General features: G+C 29.8%; 1 protein-coding gene across 1 annotated transcript in view; it reads left to right on the top strand.

Moving 5' to 3' along the window:
• Positions 1–27,456, top strand: part of LOC142321280 (uncharacterized) — a 305,947-nt gene that overhangs the window by 59,779 nt on the left and 218,712 nt on the right. The window contains exon 4 of the mRNA XM_075359277.1: positions 18,612–18,658. Coding sequence (XP_075215392.1) covers positions 18,612–18,658 — 47 coding nt within the window. The remainder of the gene's footprint in view (positions 1–18,611; positions 18,659–27,456) is intronic.

Genomic DNA, 27,456 nt, shown 5'->3' with positions numbered 1-27,456 from the left:
CACACACAGTCATAACAATCCAACAATTTCGCACACCACACAAACTACACTACTGGAAGCAACACATACAGCACGTCAAATACATACACCGACAACGACAACACACAAGAAACTGCTGAAAACAGGACAAGCCACTAACATCCACAACACCCACGCGTTACAAACCCACACAGCCGTCAAGACAGAAATCTTAAATAGTCACACCACTTACCAGTAGCTACCATCAGACGCACGAGCAGAGTGTCTCCGGCCTCATCGCACCCAGGCAACCCCCGCACGTACTGGTGCCCCCTAGGCACACAGCCGAGGACCTGTCCACACCCGTGCCACCGGCGCCATTCTCCTCTGCGGGACTCTTATAATTGGAGTTTCCTCATGACCGTGCTGACAAACCTTTCCACCGTCTACCACTGTGCCTCACCTTGTAATAGGACTCGTAGGGTATCTTCAGGGCGAAACATGTGTTCACGACTCAGGTTGCCGAACATCGCTCTACGCTCTATGGCGAATCGCGGTCACAAAAAGAAAATATGTTGGAAGGTCTCTTCCACCTTGCACCCCGGACAATTTTCAGACTGATCGAGCCCGAATCTGTACAAATAAGACCTGAATCCCCATGCCCCGCCAGGAATTCCGTTAACTCAAAATTCAGCGTGCCATGGGTCCTCCGGGATCAACCCCTGATGTTCCGAATAAGGCGGTGGGTCCACCTACCCTTCGTGGCCCGATCCTACCGCTCCTGCCATGTTTGTGCAATCTTTTCTTGTAGTTCTTCAGCAGAACGCTTCCTTTCCACTGATGGGAATGTTCTCAGTTCCCTAGTTCTCCTACGCCGCATTATCAAATCTACAGGCGGAAATCCAGCAATCACCTCAACCGCCTCCCTGGACGCCGTCCTATAAGCGGCCATTTAGCTATAACTCTGGAATCATTGAAAATAAGTACCACTTATGATATATCGCTGAAAAGCTTTTAATGAGGTCTGATTACTGAAGTTAAGAAAAAGTTCAAAATCCAATTTCTTTTATTTATTTTGGACTTTTTTGGACACTTTTCGTCCAGTCGATTGCAGTCAAATGGTGAGGTGCACAAGTAGATGTTACAACAGTCCTAAATAAAAAATTTCAACATCCTAAGGTTAATCATTTTTGAGTTATGAGATACATACATAAGTACGTCACTCCGAAACTAGTCGAATGGATTCAAGGATGGATATTCGTTGAAATCCGAAAACCGAAATTTTTCGCGATCACAATTCCTCCTTTACTTTGTACAAGGAAGTAACAAAGTAATGTAAATATTCATTTAGTAAAAATCTGTTACATAGATTATATCCTAGATTCATTTATTTATTTTATAATTTGATCTTATTTTACAGTATCTGTTGCTTACAAATTTTCATAACTAATTCATTTGTTATTGTACGTATTCGTGAAATTATTCTCTGCTAATACATCTGTGTTATCGTGATTGACACCTAGCATTAATAATTTGCTGAATAATAAAAAATTATTAATTTGTATTAATAAATAAATCTATGCTGTCATAAATAATAAATAAATAGAAGAAATATTACATTTAATTCGTAATTATTTCCTATTTTAAATTTCTAATCAACGCTGGAATTTTACTGTTTAAAATTGTTATTACATTATAATTTAAAATCACTATTCTTGTTAATAATGTTATTATTTTATTATTAATTTTATTGATATTTATTGTTACCAATTTCTAGACCATTATTATCGTTGTATTAAATCCGGTTAGTTATTCTTGTTTCCTGTTATTATAAGCAATTACGGTACAATTATTATAGAAACGTTATTTCACTGACGGGTTTAAATGTGTTACCTTATTGCAATGGATGCATTAGTTATTATTTATTTTACATTAGAGTTTAATATATTTTCTATTATAATATGTTTTTAATTGATATTATAACTACGCGAGACATTATAATTACAGCGTTATATTTAATTAATGAAATTCATTTGTAAAATAGATTACTTTTGAGCAAGCGAACTTGTGATAATTTCATTATTATCATTAATTGTTGAACTTACTTCTGGAAACACACACATACTACGCAGATCATTTTTGTCCGGCTGACGATTTCAAAAATAGCCTGCGCGTCGTATATAGATTTTATGGTTTCACATTGGTGATGATGATGTCATCAAGAACTACAGCTGGAAGCGTAGTTCCGTAGCGAACTACGTTTCTGTAGCTGGAAGCGTAGTTTCCGATAAGAAATGCCGCTTATAAAAAACAAATGGCTCGGTATGCTGACAATACTTTCGGATGGAAAAAATTACTCCCGAATGTAATTTTTAAAAGAAAATATCTACTGAAAGGTGAAAAATTTCAATCCGATGTTGTCGTACGAGCCCAAGCAAAGAGATTGATGAATAATTGATTAGTACTGGACCGGATTAAATGTTTCTGGGAATTTCGATCAAAGGTTTTATTACGAAAACTTCCCGTACTTGTAATGGATAGTTTTAGCGGTCATGCGACTGATGATGTAAAGAGAAGACTGGTTGCTGGGAAAGATTATTCATTATTCATGGAATAGATGGTGACATCTATTCTTCAACTTCCTACATATCTTTAAACTACCATTTAAAATCACACTCTGTAAACACTGTACGTACTGAATAATCAGTGTGATATACGAGACCACATAATCTAGTAAAATTAAGAAATCGTCTTTGATACAGTTTTTTGAGTGGATTATTGCGGCTTGGTCAGAAATACCGGATGGTTTGATTATAAAATCATTTTAAAAATGTTTTATTTCGAACGATCTCGACGGAAGTGCGGACGATTATTTGTGGTTAAGCGATTATGAAGATAATTGCAATTCTGTGGATGACTGAAGGAGCACTGATAACAGTAATTAAAGTAAATACTTACTGTATTTCTGTGCTTTTACCTAAATATTTACAGTATAGGCTGATTTACCGATATGTAAATAACAAATACTGTTAAAAGTTTAGTCTTCTATTGTGATTTTGTTAATAAAATGCAAAAAAAATCAATATCTATTTAATGTTTCTTAATTTTCCAAACCTGAGTGCGCATGATATTAAACTTCATCGTATATGCTGTAAGAGGAAAGTGGATTTGTATAAACCAGTTTTAAATTCAAAATAATCTTAAAAAACGAAGCTTGCTTTATGATAAATTTTAATTCTTTTTCCCCCTCCCCCTGCTCCTTTTGGTTTATTCTTGATGTATGAGACGTGGAAGCCTTCTCTAAATGTTTTACCAGATGTGCAAGTAGTTAACAATCTTCAACAATCTCTGTGCTAGTATCAGGCTTTTGAATACATCCTCATTGAGAACTTATCTCTCCAAGAAATGGTCGCACGATTTACATTAAAAAGACCTCAATTCTTTTTAATGATATTTTTTATAAAATCAAAGACTCATTATCATTCAGAATTATCGGAAAAGTATACCATTCAATAATTCATTGTAATAATGTGTTATAAACAATGTTATAAACTTAAATTTATAGTTCGGTTGGATAGAATATTTCTCATTTGCACAAAATTCAGATTTGCTTTTTCTATTCGATTCTTTATCTCTTGTGAGCGATATCAATTGTCATATAAATGGTATTCCAAGTACGTAAAACTCGTATTTGTCCAAGAGGAATGTTATTGTTGAAAAGGCCGTAATCACGGTTCCTATATTTTAATTGTATAACCACTCATATTTTTCACTCTCATAGCAATTACAATTTTTGTAAGCTATCAGCCACCTAATATGTTACACGCGTATCTTAAATTATTTATGACATCATCTATTCTTTTTCCCTCTGAAACATAATTCAAAGACGTTTTATAAATCTCTTCCCGATAAATATTGAAAGATATAGGAGATAAAATACAACCCTGTGGAACATCTCTCAAGCGAGCATCATCAAATTTATCACCTTTTATCCGAACATTTTCTTTCTGGTTCCAATATAGATTTGTTATAAAACCAAGATCTTCATTCTCTTTTCGCGTTGTTCATAATGCCAATACTTTATCATTTAACAATCAATAATTGTTACGAAATAGTCACAAAATAGACGTTTGACAATGGAGACACCTCGTTCTGATAACCGTTGCCTCGTCAGTAATGTATGCCTTAATTGTGTTAGTTAACATGAATTTTTAATGTAGCTAAGCTCTGTTATAAATTGTATATATTTTCCCATTTATCTGAAGTTTAAAAAATCATAATAACTTTTTAAATGTCGTGATTTTTTTTGTTACGCAATTATTTTATCTTCGGTACTCAAACTTTTCTATCGAAACTCTGAATGGAGTTAAACAAGTTTCTTAATTTTACTGTATATATATATATTTAATTCTTTTTCTTTTAATTCACTCGACTTAATGGCTATGTTAATCGGACAAAAAAAAGATGCCTTTAACTTTGTAACAGTTAATCTTTTCTTATTATTCTTGCCAATTCGAACATTTTTAATATTAAAGTTACGAAAAGTTTATTAATATATAATAAATGAAGAAATTTTTTTGTTCATTTTGATTATTTGAATAAAAGATTCTATAATAAAATTTTAAAGAAGAGGCTGCTTAAAATTCTTTTCGGAAAAAAACTAGGTACCTCTAATGCTAACTAGCGTTTCGATTGTTAAATAATTATAATCAATTCATACAGGATATTAGCAAATTTAAAATATATATACATTAATATGATATAGTAAATGTAACACCAAACACAGTTACATAAACATTTAATAAACTACTTTCAAGGAGCCACCGGGTTGGTCTAGTGGTGAACGCGTCTTGCCAAATCAGCTGATTTGGAAGTCGAGAGTTCCAGCGTTCAAGTCCTAGTAAAGCCAGCTATTTTTACACGGACTTGAATACTAGATCGTGGATACCGGTATTCTTTGGTGGTTGTGTTTTCAATTAACCACACATCTCAGAAATGGTCGAACTGAGACTGTACAAGACTACACTTCATTTACACCTCATACCCATCATCCTCATTCATCCTCTGAAGTATTATCTGAACGGTAGTGTTACCGGAGGCTAAACAGGAAAAGAAAAAAAACTACTTCCAAGAGTTAACATCCGCGAACAACTCGCATCGTCAGTTGGTGATTAATAATTTATATATTAATATAATACATTAGTATGATTATATCAACACACTGTAAACTATGATAATAAAATATTTAAATTTTAAGGAAATATAGAATTCCACAAAGAAACATGTTCTATTGGTGAAAGTAAGATTCATGTTAACAGTAGGTCTGGAAACGCTTTGTTTTTGAGTTACGGTTAGCGAAAGATTTTGCCCGGATTTCAGCTCTTCTAGTAAAAAGAAGCCCTATTATAATTTCTGGGATTCAAATTAAGGAGCAAATTTGTCGGTTTTTTATACAATTTTAGCTGCAAAATAGGATAAAACAGGTCCAGAACTGTAACATCAGTCATTTTTAAGATATCCGACGTAAAACACAAAATTAGATGTGTGGAAAAAACAAATTTTTTTTAGGTTTGTAGTAAAATATCTTTGTTAAATGACTAATAAATACAGAAGATTTAGTAAAAAAAACTTTTAGAGAATTTAATTCTGAGAAAATTAATGTAAATATAGTTAATAAAAAGTAAATAATTTTTAAAAATCGTTTTTTTCTGAAACAAAGCAGACGAGAAATAGGCAGAAAATCGTATTATTATTTCTATACCCAATAAACATTATTTTTAATGTAGCAAAACCAAAAAATAAAATACATGAAATGATAAATGGTAACAGAATTTCAAACCTCAGTTAAAGTAATTGTTTTAAATTCCCTCCTTCATAATGTACACAGCATTCTGCCCGACGTAAAATATTTCCGTTGGCTTCCGTATCATTTCAGGATCGTTTCTATCTAATGCAATAGCATTTAGTATTTTAATGAGTAACTCTTCTTTAATATTAACGTTTTGTTAGTATACTATCGTTTTTATAAGCCCACAAATGAAGTAATCTAGTGATCGTTAAATCAGGTGGATCGTGGTGCCCAATCTCACGTCCAATCAGTTTAAGAAATTAACATTCAAGTGATTTCTAGCTGATAAAGAAAATTGTGGCGTTGCACCATCGTGCTGGAAAATCACGATTTTCTGTATGTTTTGATTCAATAAAAAACCGTTTTTTAAAAGTTTTTATCTTCTGAATTTACATTAATTTTCTCACAATTAAATTCTTTACAAGTTTTGTTCATAATCTTCTGTATTTATTAGTCGTTTAACAAAGCTGTTATACTACTAACCTAAAAAAAACAATTGTTTTTCGACACCGAATTTTCTGTCGTCCATCAAATATCTTACTTAAAAAAAACCTGGCGTTACAGTTCTGGGACCTGTTTTATCCTATTTACCAGCTCAAATTACATAAGAAACCACCAACTTTATTCCTTAGTTTGGATCCCAAAAATTACAGGAAACTCGTTATTACAAAAGCCCTATTTATTAGAAGAGGCTTCTTTTTATTAAAAGAGCTGAAATCTGTCTATTTCTGTCGTAACTCGAAAACAAACCGTTTCCAGATTATTTGTATATGAACTTTTTTCATTATTTTAATCAATAGAAAATGTCTTGAAAGTTTCTCTATTTCTTTGTGCGATACTCTGTATAAACTGTGACTATAATAGTACAATTTTATTCTAATTTCTACTGATTTATTACTGGGGATGATAATAATAGTTTAACTATTGAAATAAGCATCTGGTATTAAATTTTTTTTATTTTGTAATCGTTTACCGAGTGTTTTCTTTTTACGATTATTTTTTATACCAGTATATCGCAATCCTTTCTTTGAATTAAATGTGTACAGTGTTTAAAAATAATCACCTATTGCTACAGTTACGAAGTAGTATTTGAAATTAAAGACTGCTTTTTTTTTATAGGATCTGTCTATTGCGTTTGCTTGTAGGATATTTAGAAATACTTTAGTATGCATCATTGTATTAGTGTGTAGATTGTATAAATGTAACAGGATGTACTTTGGCAGCGTATTTATAATGTTCTGACTTATAAATTACTGGCATTAATAATGTAGTGCTTACAAACCATTTTAAAAAGTTAAACTGACATTTCTGATAAAACTTACATTACCTTTTAAAAATGTTGTCTCGATTCATTAATTGCACAAATGCAACTGCACAATGAACAGTACTTCCTTTCTGGGTCGGGTGTTCTCCAAAATTTATAAAGTATTGTTTTCAAGAATACTAGTAGAAGAAACAGTGGAAAAAAGAGAACAATATAGATTATACAGAGTGTTTCTAAAATGGTGGGCTGGCTATCCTTTTTTCGGATTCTACTTGTAAAACTAAACAAAAACTATCCTTAGGAAAAATGGCAATTTCTCCTTCGTTCTCCCCTTGTTCGCCATCTTTTCTTTTTATATCAAGTTCAGATGAACGAATCACATTAATATTTAGTTAGCGTCTTGGCAATAAAGTTTTAAAATTCGCAAAAAAATCAGGACTTAAATATCTTCGCTAATTACAAAATGAGGGCCATGTTTATTTTTCAATCCGTTATATCTCTATAAATATTATTTTTATCAAAATTTATGTTATTGATAAAATATTAAGCCATTAATTTTGAACAATAAGACATTTTATTTTTTTAAATCGGTTAACAATTAGCCGAGTTATGGCAGAAAATTGATGTAATTATGGGTCTGTTTTCATATCTACCACTTTACGTTCAATTCGATGACATTAATTGTTTTTATTTATTGTTAATTCTAGTACTGTAAACTAGAATGAAATTAAGTAACAATTTTCTCACAATAGACCTAATAATTAGTACACAAAATTACAACATCAATTTTCTTCCATAATTCGACTATTTCTTAACCGATTTAAAAAAAAAATAAAATGTCATTTTGTTGAAAATAAAAGGCATAATATTTTAGTATATAAATTTTGATAAAACTAATATTTATGGAGATACAACGATTGAAAAATAAACATGGCCGCCATTTTGTAATTTGCGAAGGAATTTAAGGCCTGATTTTTTGCTAATTTTAAAACTTTATTATAAAGACGCTTACCAAATATTAATGTGATTCATCTATCCGAACTTGAGATATAAATTTTTATAAAAAATAACAAAATGGCGGACTGTGGGAGAACGAAGGAGAAATTGTCATTTTTCCTAAGGATATTTTTTGTTTAGTTTTACTAGTAGAATCCGAAAAAGTATAGCCAGCTCACCATTTTAGAAACACTACATAAAACTTACAGCTACCCCCGGCTGATTACACTTACTTGAGTCCATCGACGATTATTTGTTTGATCTTCGGTCTCGCAGCTTTGGATGCTGTTTGAAATTCCAGATTTTTGATTCGAGAAAATTGAGATTGCGAATTTTTTTGTAGCTTATATATTTCTCTATATAAAAGAGAAGAAAATAGAAAAACTGCATCGAACTCTGTGCAGTAGTATTCGCTGAATAAAGAAATTTAAATGTTTTAAAAACTGATAAATTTTTCAAAATTACATCACTTCATGTTTTAAAAAAATTAACGTATGATAATTTTTATCATGGTATGGTATTTTATATAAGCTATATTTTTATTATAAAAAAATTATCGAAATCGGTGCAGTAGTTTTTGCGTGATGGAGTAACAAACAAACTTTCAGATTTATCCAAGGTGTATGAAATGTAATAATGTACTGTTTAAAGATGAAATTCGATTTTTTCTAATTTGAATTATTTTATTCAATTTATCTTACAATATTTAGTGCAGAATTAAATTTTTTACAAGTTTTGTTTAAAATTTGAATGAGTTTATTACTCATTTAACCGTACGTTATTACTCATTTATTGTACATCAAACATAAAACATTCCTTTTGGCACGCCGGAAGGTGGAGGTAGATTTCACCGGTGCTAAGTATGGTATAAAAACGATTTCCACCTTAAAGTTAAGAAAAACTTCACATTAACTCAATACAGCAATGATTGCATATGAAAAAAGTTTCACATGTTTAGCATACGACAAGCCCCATCTTACAATTCCAGCAAAATGTTGGTCATCTCTTGCCATAAGGGTTGGTCATATCAAAAATGTTTTCAGACAAAAGTTTTAGGTAATGTTTAGAGGACTAATGACCACTTTAAACCGATTCGATACTTTGCCTATTAAGGGAGTATGATTTTTTTTTTCTTCAAAACTCCATTTTTTCAACCTTCTGGGCCAATGTTTGATATCAAAAAACTTTACTCAGATAAGTTTTAAGCCCTTATCCAAAAACTAGTAGAAACTTTAAACGAATTATATTTTACGTAATAAGAAAGTTATAGCGATATTTTTTTTTGTTTTGGTCATCCCTTGCCGTAAAGGTTGGTCATATCAAAAATATCTAAGACAGATATCAAAAATAAGTAAGACAAACGTTTTAGATAATGTTTAGAGGACTAATGACCACTTTAAACCGATTTGATACTGCGCCTATTAAGGGAAGTATGATGTTTTTTGTCTTCAAAATCCCACTTTTTTTCCACCCCCTGGGTCAATGGTTGGTGATATCAAAAAACTTTACTGACATAAGTTTTAGGCCTATCCAAGAATAGTAGGAACTGTAAAAGTATTCGATATTTTACTTAATAAGAAAGTTATAGCGGTATTTTGTTTTTTGGAAAAAGCCCCTTCATTTCTAGCCCCGTGACCGATTTTGGCCGTTAACGATTTCGACCGAGATTTTGGGACGAGTTATTTTTAAGGAAAAATTTTAATGTGATTGGCGTAAAATTACGGCAGTTATCGTGTTCACAAGAAAGTGAAATATATAATATAAATAAATGTATATGTAAACTTTTGAGCTGACAGTGATTTTGTGGTCGGAGGGATATGAGATGTAAAGATATGTCGAAATTTGCCGGAAGTCAAATCATGGTACCCATTACAATAGGTAGCTTTCTTATGAAATCTACTTAAAAACAGAGTGTTTTATCCCAATTTATTGGTTTTCACCCCGGATTTCTTAAAAACTACTGCAAATACAGTTCTGGAAAAAAATTACATTTTTCAGCTCCAAAACTATAAGAAATCACTAATTTTGTTTCTTACTTAACGTCCTAAAAATTTCATTACGATCTCATTTCACCGGGGTAGCTGAAATCCCAGCGAAATCCTTCAGTAGTTGTAAACCGCAAACTAAAAATTTTAGGACTTATGTTTATATGAACTTTTTCCATTATTTTCACGAATAGAATATGTTATGAAAGTCCCGGGAGAACTTTGTGATACCCTCTTTATACGTGTTTAATATGATGTAAAGGGAACAAATAAAAAAGGAATTTACTGGGAAAGAGGCTGAATCATTATTTAATTGATTTAATACTATTCTCCATATCTGTCTGTATTGTAATAATTTTATTTTGAATTAAAATAAAAGTATTTGGACTTCATCCTACATCCTTAGTTATCCTTTTTTATGTTTTTGAATTCCTATGTTCCTACAAAATTTGAATTCTTACAAAACCCTACCAGTGAAAAAGTAAACCTGGATATGTTAATGTATGGCCCGAAACCAACCCATTTCTTATTTTTAGAAAATTCCGAATAAATTTTTCTTTTATCAATTTTATTTTAAAACTTCTGTATTTTGTTCTTTGTCAGTTCATATATTCTATAACACTACATGTCACATGAATTCTTCTTCTTTCTGGTTTTTTATTTTATTCACGTGTCGTTCTCAAAACACGCCGTATCATACCAATATTTTTAAAAATTAATGGATCTTTATCTGATTCTATTAAATTTTATTTTTCATTATGAAAATTTTCCTTGTCTGTTCTATATTCTTTCTTTTCCTTCGTCCATTTTTTGTAAGTTTATTCTCTAAAGAACTTCAACTAATTACTTATTATTATGGTGCTATTCTTCCTTATTACGTAGTACCGCTGTTTTATTTTAAGAAAAAATTTATTTCCGATTAATAGATGCATGCCGTTCTGTATTTCTTCCATCACGTCGGTGTCATGTAAAAGAAAAAAGTCATCAGCGAATTTTATTTAACACCTTTATATTTTATTTTCTTGGTTTGTTTCTACGTTCCATTTGGTTATTTTTTAATAATTTGATTACTTATTTTTCATACATATTGAATAGCAATGAAAACAGACTGTATTTTTTATCTTCATCCTCACTGAATAATAGCTTGCTTTTTCATATCCTACTCTTGCTTTAGCTGTAAAATTCATGTTAGAATTAGTAATAAAATTAACGTAAATAGTTAACTATAGTAAGTTTTTCTTTCTGTATATTTAAATTAAGGTTTCCCTTAAAACCGTATTAGGATTTTCAAATGCAGTGCTTGTAGTTTTGCTTTTATTTAGCTTGATATTGTAAACAGTTCTAAGAAGTACTATGATCATTGTACTTATGCTCTTCCTAAAAGTGAACTAGTATTCATGTAGCTAGCGCGCTTTTCACCATACAATCTGTTTTCCTGTAAATATTTGTGCTTTTATTGTACAAATATGAACAAAATTCGAAAAAAGTGTCAATAAAAATTTAGAGAATAGTGGTATCGGATAAAGCCAGGCGACGTGATAACAGCATAAAAAAATTAAATGCAGTTAATTTTTCAACAGGTGAAATCTAATAAAAATAAATATTTTTTAAATATTGTTAAAAATCACGATTGACTGAATTAAGTTGCGTGGTTAGTAACCCATAAAAGAGTTTGAAATAGAAAGGGATAGAGAAGATAAATATAGAGAGCAAGTAACAGCGAGTGAGGGGTAAATCGTTTATTGTACATTTACAAAATTTATCAATGTTAACTTGACTGAGGTATCAAAAAAAAAAAAAAAAATAATAAGAAAAGATATCTGTTACAAAACGTACTCCTTTCAAAAGACAGTTTTCAGAGTGCGACAGTTGAAATCGGTGGAGAGGATACGTAAGGAGGAAGCTGAATAAAACCGAAATAGGATGAGAGAAGATTATAGAGTCTGATAAGACACACAGAGGAGCCAGCTCTCAGCCCCAAAGGATATTTGGGAAGCTCTTGGCAGCGATTCAAGAAACGCCACAGCCTTACAACTACGGATAGAAGTTAGTGGTATGGGTTTTAAATACATAAAAGACGTGTTAAGTTCAAACATACTACGTAATCTGACAACAACGTTCTAAGATACAATTATTAACTCTGTTTACAACTAAAAAAAAAAAAAAAAAAAGATAAAATGGAAAACTTATCTATTACTGTATTATAATAAAAATGTTCTTCTGAAGTTTTAAATACGTTATCAAATTATCAAGAAATGATAAAAATATATTTTTCTTTTTTTGAAAAAGAAAGTTCTCTTTCCTTTAAATTATAAAATAATGGACTGCAAAAAATCTATAAAACGTTCAGTTTATTAATATTATTTAAAGACTGGATCTTCAGTTAATGGTTAACTTGCTCCTGTGTGAATTAACTATTATTATATTTAACCTTTTTTCTTATTATTTTCTTACATTCTGCCTACAGTGACTCATTTAAATTCTATTTAAAACTATTATTGAAAAAGTACAGGTTAATTCTAATTAAAAATAACTGTGGTTAAATACGGTTTTTTTAAAAAAAAATTCGTTACTTAAAACTGATGAACTGAATGTAAAACTAATCTATTTAAATGTACACGTAAGTGTAATTACATTTCTTTTTTTATCGGTGTGCATGTTACTTTTTTTTTAATTTGTCGATTTCGTTTTGTAATCTTATTGACCAAAATTGGTTCTTTAATTTAAAAATTCTTGTTTCTCTGTTTATTAGTTTTTATGCTAATAGCCACTGATCCGATTTAAATCAGATCTTTACATTTGAAAAGATTGATTTTATATATATATATTCAAGCTTTTGTGTGTGTGTGTGTGTGTGTGTGTGTGTGTGTGTGTGTGTGTGTGTGTGTGTATACAGAAAGGAAATGGTGGAACGTGTTAAGGATTTCAAAAATATATGTGAAGAATATTTATTGAAATTTGTAGCTCGATATTTTTCTTGTGATGAAAATTAGTATTTTTTTTCGTATTTCCCATTTTATAAAAAAAACTCTTAAAATCAAAGATTAAAACTATATTTTACAGAATCTTTTATCTGATTTTTTTTTTTAATTTTGAGCATGGTTTTTCCCTTTAGCATTGAAAAATACTTTTTCAATTTTTGTCTGTTGTTTATTTATAATGATAATGCATTTTGTACCGTATGAAAAAATACCGTGCCTGATCAGGACAAGATCCTGAAACCTCCGAGTAAAAGGTGGCCAAGCAATCTGTTCATCACATCCAGTCCAGCAATTTGGGAATGTGTTGTTGTGAGATTCGCGCATTAATAAACCTCAATATGGCAACGCTCCATCTTGTTGGAATATGATTTCGGGTTGTAACTGTTCAAGCTGATGGTAAGCAAATCCTTCCAACATGTCCACATAGATATTCACGTTAACTGCAGTTTTTTCAAAGAAGAAAGGTCGAATCATACACACGATCGTGAAGCAGTCCGCTTCAAACATTAATTTTTGGGATATCTCTAATACAGTCAAATGTAACATGTGGGTTCTGTGATGCCCATATTCGAACCCCCCTATTCTGATTGTTCACCTTTCCAGACACGTGAAATATAGCCTAAGCTGAGAACATAACCTTTTAAGGTAACAATCATTTTCAATTCTTTTAATCATTTCCACAGCAAATTCCTTTCTTTCAATGTGATGATATGGTGTAATGTGCTGCAATATTTGTAATTTATAAACGCAATTTTAATCGTTTCTTCAAAACATTGTGATTGGTAGATCGCGGAAGATTTAACTCGCATGTTGTACTCTGATTTGACTTCCCAGGGCTACGAAAAGGAATGATCTCCATTTTTCATCTTACGTTCTATGCCTACCTGCACCTTTCTTATTTTCAATACTGCCAGTTTCTTTAAATTTATCATACCACGAACACGTACTTGTCCTGGAGGGTGGCTCTAATTTATAAAGAGTTCTAAAATTACGTCTAATTTGTGTGTCTGAGTTTGTTTTAATAAACCACTCTACGCGTTGTACGTTCATCTGTGGATCACGGCGACTGTATGCGGTTACGTTGTAATCACAGCACTATCTAGTACATGCCGAGAGAAACTTTATGAGTTGCCTGTTAAAGAGAGCCCAACCACTCATTAATAGGATTATAACTTTTTTTTTCTAATAAGACATCAAAGTTCAGTTAATTCTCGGAAACCCGGTAAAATGAAGAAAAAAGGATTAATTTTTTTTTTTATGAATATTTTTATTATTTTAATCCCCATTAGAAGTATCGAGATAATTCTAATCGGACATATTGACCGTCCCTCTAAAGTATAAATTTGCAAAGTTTTATTAAAATTTGTTCAGTAGTCTTTTCGTGATGCGCGTATAGGGATTACCCTAGTTAACATTTTATTATACGTATAGATTTATGAAATAAATAGATCTTATAAAAAAATTACAAATTATTTCACAGAAAAAATATGGTTGCTTAGAAATTTCTGATGTGCCAGAATATTTATTAATAACAAACATATAGCCATAAGTAACAAAAATAATTTAGATCTGCTTGAAATAGTGAAAGTAATGTACAAAATTATGTTATATTTAAAAATTTTTAAATTAATGGGTGGCCTGATAGAATCAAAAGTAAAGTGAATAGAAAGAAGTCAATAGTAAATTAGTAGAGAATATTGTAGTTACTGTAAAATATTATTAATATTTAAAATATATATTTTTAATGCTGGTAAATTCTAACGCAATAATTGCGGTAATTTTTATATATTTTTTATTTAAAACGAATGCTGCATTCTCTAATATGCAGGTTTGTACATAAACGAATTCCTCTTAAAAGAGGGGAACATCAGTTTTTTTTTTTTTTTTACCGATGGTTGAATCTATATGTACGAAGAGCTTGAAGAGGTGGGTATTTTACGGTTCTGATCAAAGAGCTTTCGTTTTCATTTTTTCCTTTTTCAAATGTGGTCCATCTGTATTATCTAGACGTATCATTGGAAATTGAAAACTTTTTTTTAATTATTTAGTGAATGCATAGTTATAAAATATTAAAAAAATATTTAGTTACAATAAATAATATGAAATATAATTTTTAGTAATTGTTAAAAATAATATAAATAAAAATAATAAACAAATAAATTAATTATTAAAAATAAAATTTAAATGTCTTTTGCATCTAAATTATATGTTGATTCATAACGATTATTTATTACGATTATTATGTTGATTTGTATTAGCAGTATTGTATATATTTAGCAACGGATCATTAGTTACTATACTCGTATCTTATGAATTCAGCTGCTGAGTTAAAGCAGTATATACAATGCAAGGTTTCACAACAGGAAGGTAACTAACATTAGTTAAATGCTTCAGGATATTTATAGAGGTTGTCTATCCGCTCGTGGTCTCTCGTATTAGTCAATTTATTTTTTCCAATTTTTTGAATGAGAGATGGATTAAATATTACCAGTTAATTAATAGCAGCGAGTGATTTGTAAAAAGTAACCGACGGTACCATGGGTGAGGAGCGACGTGCGGAGAATAGACGTCTAATAGAACAGACCACGAACGGTTAGAGAACTTTTACCGGTCTTTATTATTGCTGTGACATATGTAAAGCACCTCAGGTACTAATCAGAATTTCTTTCTCTGAGTTAACATTGTATATTATATAGACAGCCAATCCTTTCGATGAATAGAGTGAAGGTGTAACACCTGTAGTCCTGAGTGGTACATTCATTCGGTAGGATTGGCATGCTGATATGCAACTCGGTCATTTGGCTCAGTAAAGAAGGGAATCGCGTCAAACATCACTTTCCCTAATAAACCTGTCATGAGATGTTTATTATTCTTGAAAATAGCTATTTTATGTTCAGTGATGGCTTTTGATTTTAGCGCAAGCTATACGGTTCTGATATTTCACAAAATAAATGACAAAAATTTTTACAACTTAAATGTAAGATATTTTGGCTGTCATTACTTTTTAATATTGTTACTAGCTGCAGTAGTAGGCCCTCCGGGCGGATTCCCCTGGCGTACGGCGTCTCGGAATGGGATTATTATTAGGTGTCCAAAGTTGATTACCTCTTGTGTAAAAATATTTTTTTTGAATGATAAATTGATATAACGAAAATTAAATTAGAAATTTAACTCTAGAAATTGATACTAACTAATCGGGATTTTCCGCTAGTGATCGGTACATTCCCGTGTCTATTTTTTGGTTATACTTCATTATTTTATGAAGAAAAACAATCTCGTAAATAAAAAAAGTATATATTATTATTATACATTTCGTATATTTATCGATATATAATAGTATAACAAGTGTACACCTGACACCACGAGACATGTACTAACGAATCGGGATTTTCCGCTAGTGATTGGTACATTCCGGTGCTAAGCTAAGGGGGACGGACACACACACAGACACACATACAAATGTCCTTTAGTAGGGTAGGATATACAGCCTTACGGTGGTTCCGGAAGCTGAACAGAAAAAAGAGACAGCTTTACAGCCTTTATGATAATGCAGTTTAGTAAATTAATACGAGTTTTATCAGAGAGTTTTCATGAACTTCATTACCTGCAATAATTTCCATAATTATTTTTTTTAAGAATTCATCTTGGAACACGTTATTTCTGATATCTCTTCTTCCTTCTTCAGAAAGTTCATCTCTTTTTGTTCTTGGGTTTTGGCGATTCTTGGGACCTTTTATTTTCAAATTTAATATTCTCTTAAAATATCTTCATTTCTTTTAGGTCTTCTTAGACTTGAGTGAACGATTTTCCTTTAGTATTTTTACTTTGAAAGTAAAAATTTCTTTTCTACTGTTATTCATTCTAAATAAATGGGAGTAAAATGCAGTTCGTCTTTTCCTTATCGTGTCTGACAGTTTTTCAATTTTAATGTAAAATTTATTATTTGGAATTAATTTTACCTGATTTTTTAAAATTTAGAACTTGAAAGTTTTATTTTATAATTTTCCTTTCTTTTTTTTCTAGAATTTTCAGTAGATCTTGGTTGCACAGTCCTAGGGTTTCTACCGCATAGAGTCTTTCTGGATTTATCACAGTTTTATAGCGTCAAAATTTTGAGTTCCATGGAGGTCTACTGTTTACTTCTTTTTTGAACCAATTTTACTGATATTTATCAAATGACATTCAACCTTATAGTTTCCAATCTTTATTTTGTTTATTACGGGCGAAAATAACATCAGTATTTTCAAGGAAAGCAATTCTTGACTGATGCCGTTGATTCTTCAGGTGCTTTCTGTGCTTTATTACCATAAAAAAAACTAGAACAATGATGTAAAGTAGTTAATTAATATACCGCCTTTTTACTTTCACCAAGATTTGCCAAATATTTACGAACCCTTGCTCCATTATCTGATAGTAAAACCAGAATTTCCTCATTATAAAAGCGTTTGAAAAAATGCGTAGCATAAAGTTGTACATCTATCTTTATCATTAGTTTCTATATGGGCACCATTTTCAATTAATATAGATGTAATTTCCATTGTAATATTTTCTCACCGTATAATATAGTATACATTATGAAGCTTCATAATGTATATGAATTCAGTATATGAGAAGCGTTTGATAATTTTTTTTAACAAAATATTTTTCGAGGTTCTCCTAAGTTGACCATACACAAGGATCTTTTTAATACCATAAAATCATGATTTGTTAAACCGTTTAAATATGAATTCGTTTCATCGGTTATTATTATTTTTAATACATTTTTCCCGGTAAGCCATTTTTTTTCTTGTTGGGAAACAAAATTATTACGAATAATTATCATATTAATAAAAAAAAACAACAAAATGAACAAAAAAAGGACCTTAATTTTTTTATAGGTTTAAGTATAAGTAGTAATATTAACCGGTTTCTTTCATGTATGCTGCTTATACTTGAAACTAATTTTTATGAAAAGAAAAGAACAAATATGAATAGAATTAGAACAATTACGAATAGCTTTTAACTGATATAATCATACGATATTTTTTGTGCTCTATTTGTTAATTACTTCATCACATCAGTGTGAAATAAAGGTTTGTCTAAAAAAAAAACTTTTTCGAAATCGTAATATTCTGTGCTGGTACTTAGTATATATATATAAAACAGAATGGCATCCAGCATCCAACCCTCAAACTGTTTTTATGCACCACTTCAACCTTCTGTTTCGAGGGCAATTCGTACATTTTTTTTCTGTTGTAACGTTCATAGAGAAAATTCATGATGGTTGGGTGGTCCGTGTAGTAAAGGAAGTCTTTTATGTACTGTAGTAGGAGGTATGATAGTACATTTTGTTTCCTGTTTATCCTGAATCCTCCCCAATCTTTCCCTGAGTAATACAGTCATTTTCATTACATAAATGAGACGGGTAATGTTGTATTTGATTAAAGTGGTTTCTTTTTTTGGGATATTCATGAGATTATTAATTATTGGAGGATATATACATAGAGAAATATTATTTTTATCGGCAACTTTTTTAGGGTAATTTTTTTCATTTGAGCCTGTATAAAATTAATTTATATTGTTTTTTTTTTTTGTTTCAGTTGTCTAAGCCCAAGGTCGGCGTATTTCTACGAATTTCCACCAAATGGTAAGTTAAGACTTTTTTTGTATATAGTCTAAGTATTTTTTTTTTTTTTTTTTTTTTAGTTTTTTCTGTTAACTATAGGATAGAATAAATATATATCATTTATCAACCCATACTATTTCGTAAAAAAAACTTTTGTACATATGTAGCACATGTGGAAAATATGCTACTTATTTACAAATTTAATTTTCCCTTCTAAACATCTAAACACGGACTTACAAAGATTCATAAATATATTTTTACTTAGAAAATAAAACGCCTTACAGTAATACAGTTGTGCAGAAAACAATGCAGATACTAATGGAATTAATTGACTTAGCTTATTACTGGATTAAATATCCCAACGGTTGATAAAAATGTAAGAATTAAATAAATTAATTGTTTCTTCTCATTGACTGTATCGGAGATTTGTTTTTTCTTCATTTGTCTTCCCCTTCTTTATTTTTCCCCCTTTTGCTACTCTTTCTGACGTTTTTGTTATATCATCATTTATCATCCTTGGTGAGGATTCAATCCGTAGCATATATATAGAGCCGGTGTTGGATGGGTGGGATTTCTACGTTAGGATTTTTTACTTCCCTTATTTTGTAAGAAAAATGTATTTTCAATATTTATGTAAATATGAGGTGAAATTTATACGTTCTGTAGAGTGATAATAAATCCTTAAGGACCATCGACTAATAGTAATCGCTTTTATATATTCTTATTAGTTGAATAAGCAAATATTCAAGGATTTTATTTATTAGTATTTGGGATAAAGATTTCGATTGCAAGTTGCATTTTAGCGATAATGTGTTACAAAAATAAAAAAATATTTAAAAATAGGAGACCGCATCTAGTTTTTCGTTATTATTATTTTTTGTTTATTTTGGAGTTCAATCGCAATAATATTTGTGTTTTTATAAAACGTTTTATAATAGTTTCACTATTATGTGAAATAATAGTGTTATTATTATTTAAGGAAGTGTTACTAATAGTTAAGGAAGTATTGTGATCGTGAAAAAGTTTGGTCTTCAGATTTCATCTCTTTTTTAATTTAAACAATTTTTTTGTACTTCCTTGTAAGAAGTAAAGGAACTATTGTGAATGCGAAACATTTCGGTTTTCATATTTCAACGGAAATATCCATTTTGACGGTCCCTGAATCCATTTTGATTAGTTTCGGTGTGATGTCTATACGTACGTACGTATGTATGTAGTATGTTTCTCGCATAACTCAAAAACGATTAGCCATAGGATGTTGAAATTTTGGATTTAGCACTGTTGTAACATCTAGTTGTGCACCTCCCTTTTTGACTGCAAATAAAAATTAAAGTTAAAATTTTAATTAATGAAATATTTGGATCTTAAAGGGAAGGATCATCGGTTCGAATTAAACTTCATCTCCTTTTGTTTTTTTTTAACTTTTTTTATTTATTTTTTTAACTTTTCTTTTTTTTAATTTAAATATATTGATTTAATAATTATTAACCCGTGATTGTAGAAAACGTTTTACAATAAGTAATTCTGTGATAATAAAAAAAATATGAAAAAAAATTTGTGAAATAAAATTAGAAGTAAAATAAAATGAAAATAATAAATTTGGTGAAACATCTTATTATTTAATATTAATTGAAAATTATAATTTAGAATCGTATTATTTTTGGATTTTCTTAGCAGATTCTTATAAAAATTGTATATTTATTTTTTTTAAATAATTTTATTTAATTACTTTACAAAAAAATAAAATACATTTTAGAATTGTATTCAATTTAAAGTGACGGTTGAACATTTTTTTTCACGTGCGTAATATGCGCAAGATTTCTGGTATGTCGTATAAATAAAAGTTAATAATAATTAAACTATTCCGTTTATTGAACTCAGTATACTGGTTACAAATATTAATTTTGACCTTGTGGTGTAGAAAAATCAGTTTTTATCATTAGATTATTTGGTAAACAGTTTCTTTAAAGAGTAATCAAGGGACTTTTACTCTAACCTAATATTTCAGGTAAGATTGTTGAATTAATAATTTTATAAATATTTGATGTTAATAACGAATATTTAACAAATATTTAATGATTATAAATATAATCGTTAAATATATTGACAAATATATATTATGAATATTTTGACATATATTTATTTATCGAATATTTGTTAACTGTGTTACTGTTCACTTTTATTAAAGAATTGGAGGTTGTTATCTCACTTTCAAATGAAATAAGTTTTAATGAAGTGTAATGAAGTATGATCAGTAAAATTAAGTCCTAAGCCAAAAATCGGCGCAGAATGTCAGACAGAATTGATTGAAGCCAGTTCTCGTTCATTCATATTTCAATCATAATTAATAAAGTTACATTTTCTAAAAAAGATTTCAGAAAATTTTGTGTAAATGACTTTACCCATCGGGTAATGACTTTAATAGAGGATCTAGTAGTTAATACTACGTCACAAATTAGTTTAACAGCTGATTTTCGAGTTACAAAATTCTGTGGTTTAAATCCTAGTAAAAGTTAGTTTACTTTTATACGGCTTTTAATACTAGACAATGGATACTGGTATAATTTAGTGGTTGGGGTTCACTTAACCACACAATTCAGAAATGTCGGTCTGAGTGTAGTAGAAGATTACATACACCTCATCTATATGTCATACATATCATCCTCATTCCAAATGTCCTTGTGGGGGGGGGGGGGGTTTGCTTCAGTAACTGAAGCAATTATTCACTAGCTGAACAGATTGCAACGTGTACATTAAGAAAGAATATAAATATAAATGACGTTAACTTTGAAAAACATTCCGTTGTAGGTTTTTATTTTTACTATATTTTTTGGCTTGATAATATCGCCACATAAACTTGAAACTTGTGCGTGGTATATTAAAATTGAATCTTGTAGCCTGTGAAAAATGTCATCATGACCGGGATTCGAACCCGGTTTCTCTAGATGAAAGGCTGAAACGCTACCACTCCGCCTTGGAGAAAGGGGGATTATATTACTTAATTTATTGCAATATCTATGTTTGTATTTAATGGGAGCATTAAATTTCCCATTATTCGTATTACATTTTCACTGTATTAATTATGTATTAATAATAGCTTTTTGCATTCATTAAACGGGCAAATGTACGCTTTAAAGTTGTTTTTAAAATAAATAATATTGTTAATAATATTTTAATTAATTACTTAATTTGAATTATTTTTTATTTTTTTTATATAAGTTTAATTATTTTATTTTAATTAATATTATTTTAATAATAAATACTATTTTGCTTTTTATCTATTTAACTACTTGCAATATTATTATAATTTTTGTGTATAAATTACGCTGTAGTCGTTTGTTTGTCCTTTTTGTTTGTTTTCTCCTTGTATAACTTGAAAATATCTTGTATGAAAATAAATAACAATTATTTTTGTAAAGGATAAAAGGTCGAGAGAATCTTGTTGTAGCATATCCTTATAAAAATGTTTCTCTTTTATTTAGTTACATGATTTCACGGAATCCTGTTGCCGACGTAATCTGTTGTTAGTAACGTTCATACCACACCTTTTGGAATAAATTTGTATTATATATTGTTGTGAGTATAACAACGAAGAATCTTATAATGAACTTTATTTACAAGATAAGAGTATGGAATTCTGTATAATACACTAGTATATATAAATATATTTATACAAACATAATGTGAAACGTAATGTATATTTGTTGCAAAACAAAACGTACGAGTCAGTATTATTATTTTAAATATTACTAATTATATGCATATTTTATCTAATTTCACGTATATGCATGTATTTAGATGCATAGCGCTCGCACAAATACACTCGTACGCAAAAGTTACGATGAAAACTTGATAGTACAGGAAAATAACAGTTCATTATTAATTACGTAGCGCGACTACCTTATGCGTAAAAATCGTTAAAATTCTTACTTGCTTTGTACTTCTATATTTTAGTATTCTTCTTACAGTAAAAGTATAAACTTATGTGCTTCGCAGTGAAGAAAAATCTACAATCCTACCTTTTATAAAATGTGTTTTTTGTTGTTTAATTTTAAAAAAAACAACAAATTAATGTTTACATTGTTTCTTTTCAACTTCACACCGTAAAGACGAAAATAAATACCGTGATAATATTTTCCTATAAAAATGTTTTAATTCATTAAGTAGTATTGTTCATATTATGTATTCGAAAGAAAGAGAGGGTGTAGCCTTAAGTACTCAGCCTAAAAACCTTTTTATTCACTTCTTACCTTCTGAGTTCTTCTAACCCAGTTTTTTACGTTTATTAAGAAATTAAATCTGGCCTATCAAAATCTTTGTCAAGGTGATAATTAAAACAAAATTACGGTCAATCTTTTTTATTAAGCATATCAAGGTTTTTGGATTAAATAACTCATAAATTACAGAATTTATATTTTGTATATTTGCATAAAGAAGGTAAGATAGAAGATAAAATAAAACAGTAAATTTTTTATCGGGTTCTTTAATAAGAACCTTTGAAAACATTTTTAAAGGTCATATTCTCTAAATCTTATTTCCTGTCAAGTTTATTCGGGTTTTTTCTGTTATTCGCATACGAAGGAATTCATTGTACCTTCCAAAAACTAGGGCCCCATCACGCGCATATTCCTACTGGATCGAAAGGCCTTGAGTGGACGGAGTAAACTGCCTCGGGGATAAAGGCGCAGATATCTTCCTAATCACTCAAGGAATAACGTAAGTTAAAAACATTTCAAAACCTGATCTACAAAATACCGGAACGCAGTTGCCAACTCCGTCCTTCTTAAAACAAAAACAAATTTATAACGGCGATTAACATTTAAATACACGTTCGGTAATAAAAATAACCAATAGCAAAGAAATGATGTTCAGATTCTGTGCTTAGTAGGGGAATAAGTATCCCCTGATATCCTTGCGTTCAGTTCCGTTCCGTTATGCGCCCTACAACTCTATTTTTTATACATTATTAATAAATTATTGTTTTCTCTTCCCATAAATCGTGTCACCCATAACAACAGTTTTACAGCGTGCTGTTACACTACAACTAACGAAACATTACCTTACCTTCACAAAGAAACTTACAATAGTAAAATATTAACAAAAAGCAAACTTTTACTTGCCATTTTGTAATTAGGTAATCCAAAAGCAGACTTGCCGTACGGATAAAAGTAATCTATAAAATTATTTTTGAAGACTATGCTACAAACTTAACCCACACATTTAACATATTCTGCACACTTAACTAATTTAAAATAAATATTACTTTGAATAACGTAACATTATTATGCAGGTATATTAATTTTTGCGCACAGAACAAGATATTAACATGGAGTACAAATAGATAATACCATCCGCGATATCTTATCTGTAAGCCGTATAGGCCAACACAGGTAACAATTTTACAAAATTTATTTTTGACGTTATTAGTAACTTAATGTTATGTTTCAAACGATATTATGTCATAATTTTACATAAACCAGCGAAAACTAACAAAAACGTCTGGGGCGAATAACAGAAAAGAGGTTTATTAATATATTAAGGTGTTTTTATTAAAACATTTTCCTCCTTTCAAAGAGGATAACGCACAACACGTGCGTTACTAATAATTCCAGAATTGATAAATTTTTATTCGTAATTTACTAACAAGTAAATATTTTCTACTAACAAGTAATATTTTCTGTTACCTTTTGTAGTTTATTATTTTTTGTATTTTTCCTTGTGACTGTTAAGGAAGATTATTGTTCTTGATAATGACTATAATTCAGGTGTATCACCTGATTATTTCTGGTGTTATATCACTTAATTATTTCTGATATCCTAACCTTAGACTGTCCCTATTAGACAAAAAATAACAGTACGTTATATAATATTATCGTGTTATAATATTAAATAAAAAATTGGTTTGTGTGGAACTACGTTTCGCACGAGATTTGAGCGTGACAACATCTTGCAAAGACCGACAATGTCGCGGGCGCAAAGCGCCCGCGATATTCGTCGACCTTTGATTGTAAAGTCGCAAAAAAAAAAATTGCTATCCTTATGAAGTAAACACATGTTTTTTTAGAAATTGGCGTTGGGCTAGATGAAAATGCCAATTAATTAAATTCATCCATGATTTGGATGTTTTAAAAAATTACTTGTTTAAACAAACAAATTGAATCGAAGTGATTGTTTAATTAGCTAATGAAACACATTAATATTCCATTTTTCATTTCATTTAATAATAATAATAATAATTAATATTAATAATTTTTGCAAGTTTAAATTGAAAAAAAAATTATGAACAATTTGTTATAGAAATAAACTTTAATCAAATCAATGTTGATAAAGTGTCAATTTAAAACGATGAAATTGAAATCATAAATCAAATTCATCGAAATTTTCCTGAAGTCGAATCATAGTACCCATTACAGTAGGTAGCTTTCTTATGAAATCTACCGAAAAAAGATTGTACCGCGGCGGAGTAATTGTATCATTTTTTATTTATTATTTGATTAAAAAGTAGAAAAAATGTATAACGACCTGAAGGAAAATATTCCCAGAAAACTTCGTATGAAATAGCATAAATGTATGCTTTCTTTATGATGAATTTCTTTATGAATTTATGATGTAGTCTAATTGATTTATTAAACCATGATTATTATGCGGTTTATTTATTTTTAGAATAACTTAATTTTCTAGAATTTGGAAAAATTATGTAGAATTGGATATTTGAACCAAATTGAAAAATTTTACACTTGCATAGAATCTTGAGGATTTCCTTATTATAGTTGTTAAGTTTTTCATTTTTTTTTTAATCTTCCAGTAGAAAAGTTTTTAACACTGTCTAGTTTATGGTGAATTATTCCGTTTTCCATTTATTGTACTTCCTTTTTTAAGAGTAATTTACGTTTTTATGGGGTACTAAATAAGTTCATTTACTGTTACACTTGTATGTCTGAAATTTCGCTTCATCGTATTCTCCCCGTTAAAGATAACCATTATCTAAGGTATCGTTTACGTTACTTTTATTTATCTATTATTTAAAATAGTTTATATTAATTTATGTATGATTTAATTGTCTCCATTATACCTGTTTTGTATTTTATATTTTAATTAAAAATAAAAATTCCCGTAATAGGTTTATTTTTAATTATGACACTGTTTCCCTTAATTAAGCAATTAGTTTGCAGAAATTTGAAATTATAATTGATTTCAACTATTATTCTGGTGGAATAATTTTAGTAGTTGATGTTATAGAGTTTTAAAAGGTACATATCTTAATAATAAACTTTCCGTATTCAACCTTCCTAAATTAGTTAGATACCGAAATTTAGTCAAACTTTTATTCAGAGATAATTAAAAATACAACGAAGCCACATTTTTCGTTAATTGCTCTTAAGATTTAAAAAAGCGTTTGACTATACGAATAAGTATATGAAGTAAAATCACTTATTCATCACAGTAACTAGGAATTGAGTATTCTAGAAAATTAGAATTTTTCATTTGAGTTTCATATTGATAAAAAATGCTTTATAATAATTTTTATCGTCTAGTTTAAAAGTCCAACTTCGTTGATCGTTTTCACTACCGACTCATTTGCAAAGCACTTCACAGAGGGAGGCTTAGACTTGTTTCGATCTACGATATCTATTCTTGAATGAATTTTCCTGATAGTCATTTTTGTCATCTTATAGTTGAATAGGCAACTTTCTTTACAATGGGAAAACGAAATAAACACTGTAGGTTTCAGATACAAGTAAAATACTACTTTAAATAAACAACAAATTATCACAATATGAATTGTTCGATGCAGTAGTTATAAATTATGTAAAAGATGCGTGATTATTCGTTTTGTTTGTAGTATTTATTATATGTTTATGTATATACTAGCGGACCCACCGCGGTTTCGCCTGCCTATATGGTTGCCTGCGTTTCTAGTCGCGGTCAGGGGATGTCTAACCAGTGGTCTCTACTCCTTGGACCTCTCTGTGTTCATTAAACTCTTGCTTGTGAGAGTAATAATGATAAATAAAAATTAAATCCTCTTCAATTTATAAAAAATACCAGTGTATTCTGAGCAACAGTTTGAGCCATACAGGACCCAAAATTTTGAGTGATCTAAGAATGTTGGATTCGAAACAGTCGGTCTTCATCTTAAAAATATTAGTTATAATTGGTTACCCGTACTTCGTACGAGTAAAAATGTATTTTTCCCGGTTCATAGTGTTACCCGACAAACATCGTAAGAGATGACCGTACTTCGTTTCTCATTATTTTAAAAGATTTTTTAATTACTTTTACGTTTTTTAGTCAAATAACCGCAAGCAGGTGCAGCCAGCCGCATGTACAGTAATAGTGTTGATTGATTCGCCGTGCCGTAAATTGTCGCACCCCTTAAAAGATCGAAATTCAAAAAATCCAAAAATGGTTTTTAGTTATTTATCTATAGAAAATTTGCAAACCCAATCTTGTGAATATCTCGCTTAGTATAATTGGAAATAAAAAAAATTTGCAATCATAGTTCAAATATTTTTACTTTCTTCACCTTTTTTAAGGTCGAATTAAAAAAAATCCTGAAATTAGTTTTTAAATATTTACATGAAAATTACACACGCCAAAAATCAAGTTGATAACTTCATTTTACCTAGATATTAGAAAAAAAAATTGTAAACTTCATTTTTACTCCATTTTAATCCCTTTCAAACTCGGAATTTCAAAAGATCTTTTCGTAGTGTGCACTTATAACGTAAGAAGATCATGTATACCAATTTTCATCAATTTATCTTCATTAGTTTTTGCTGGGCGTTGATAAATCAATCAGTCAGTCACGACAAGTT

This window comes from Lycorma delicatula, chromosome 3 (genome assembly GCF_047948215.1).
Source record: "Lycorma delicatula isolate Av1 chromosome 3, ASM4794821v1, whole genome shotgun sequence".
In the NCBI taxonomy this organism is placed as follows: domain Eukaryota; kingdom Metazoa; phylum Arthropoda; class Insecta; order Hemiptera; family Fulgoridae; genus Lycorma; species Lycorma delicatula.
The sequence above is the reverse complement of the archived record's forward strand: the minus strand, read 5'-3'. Positions and strand labels throughout refer to the sequence as shown.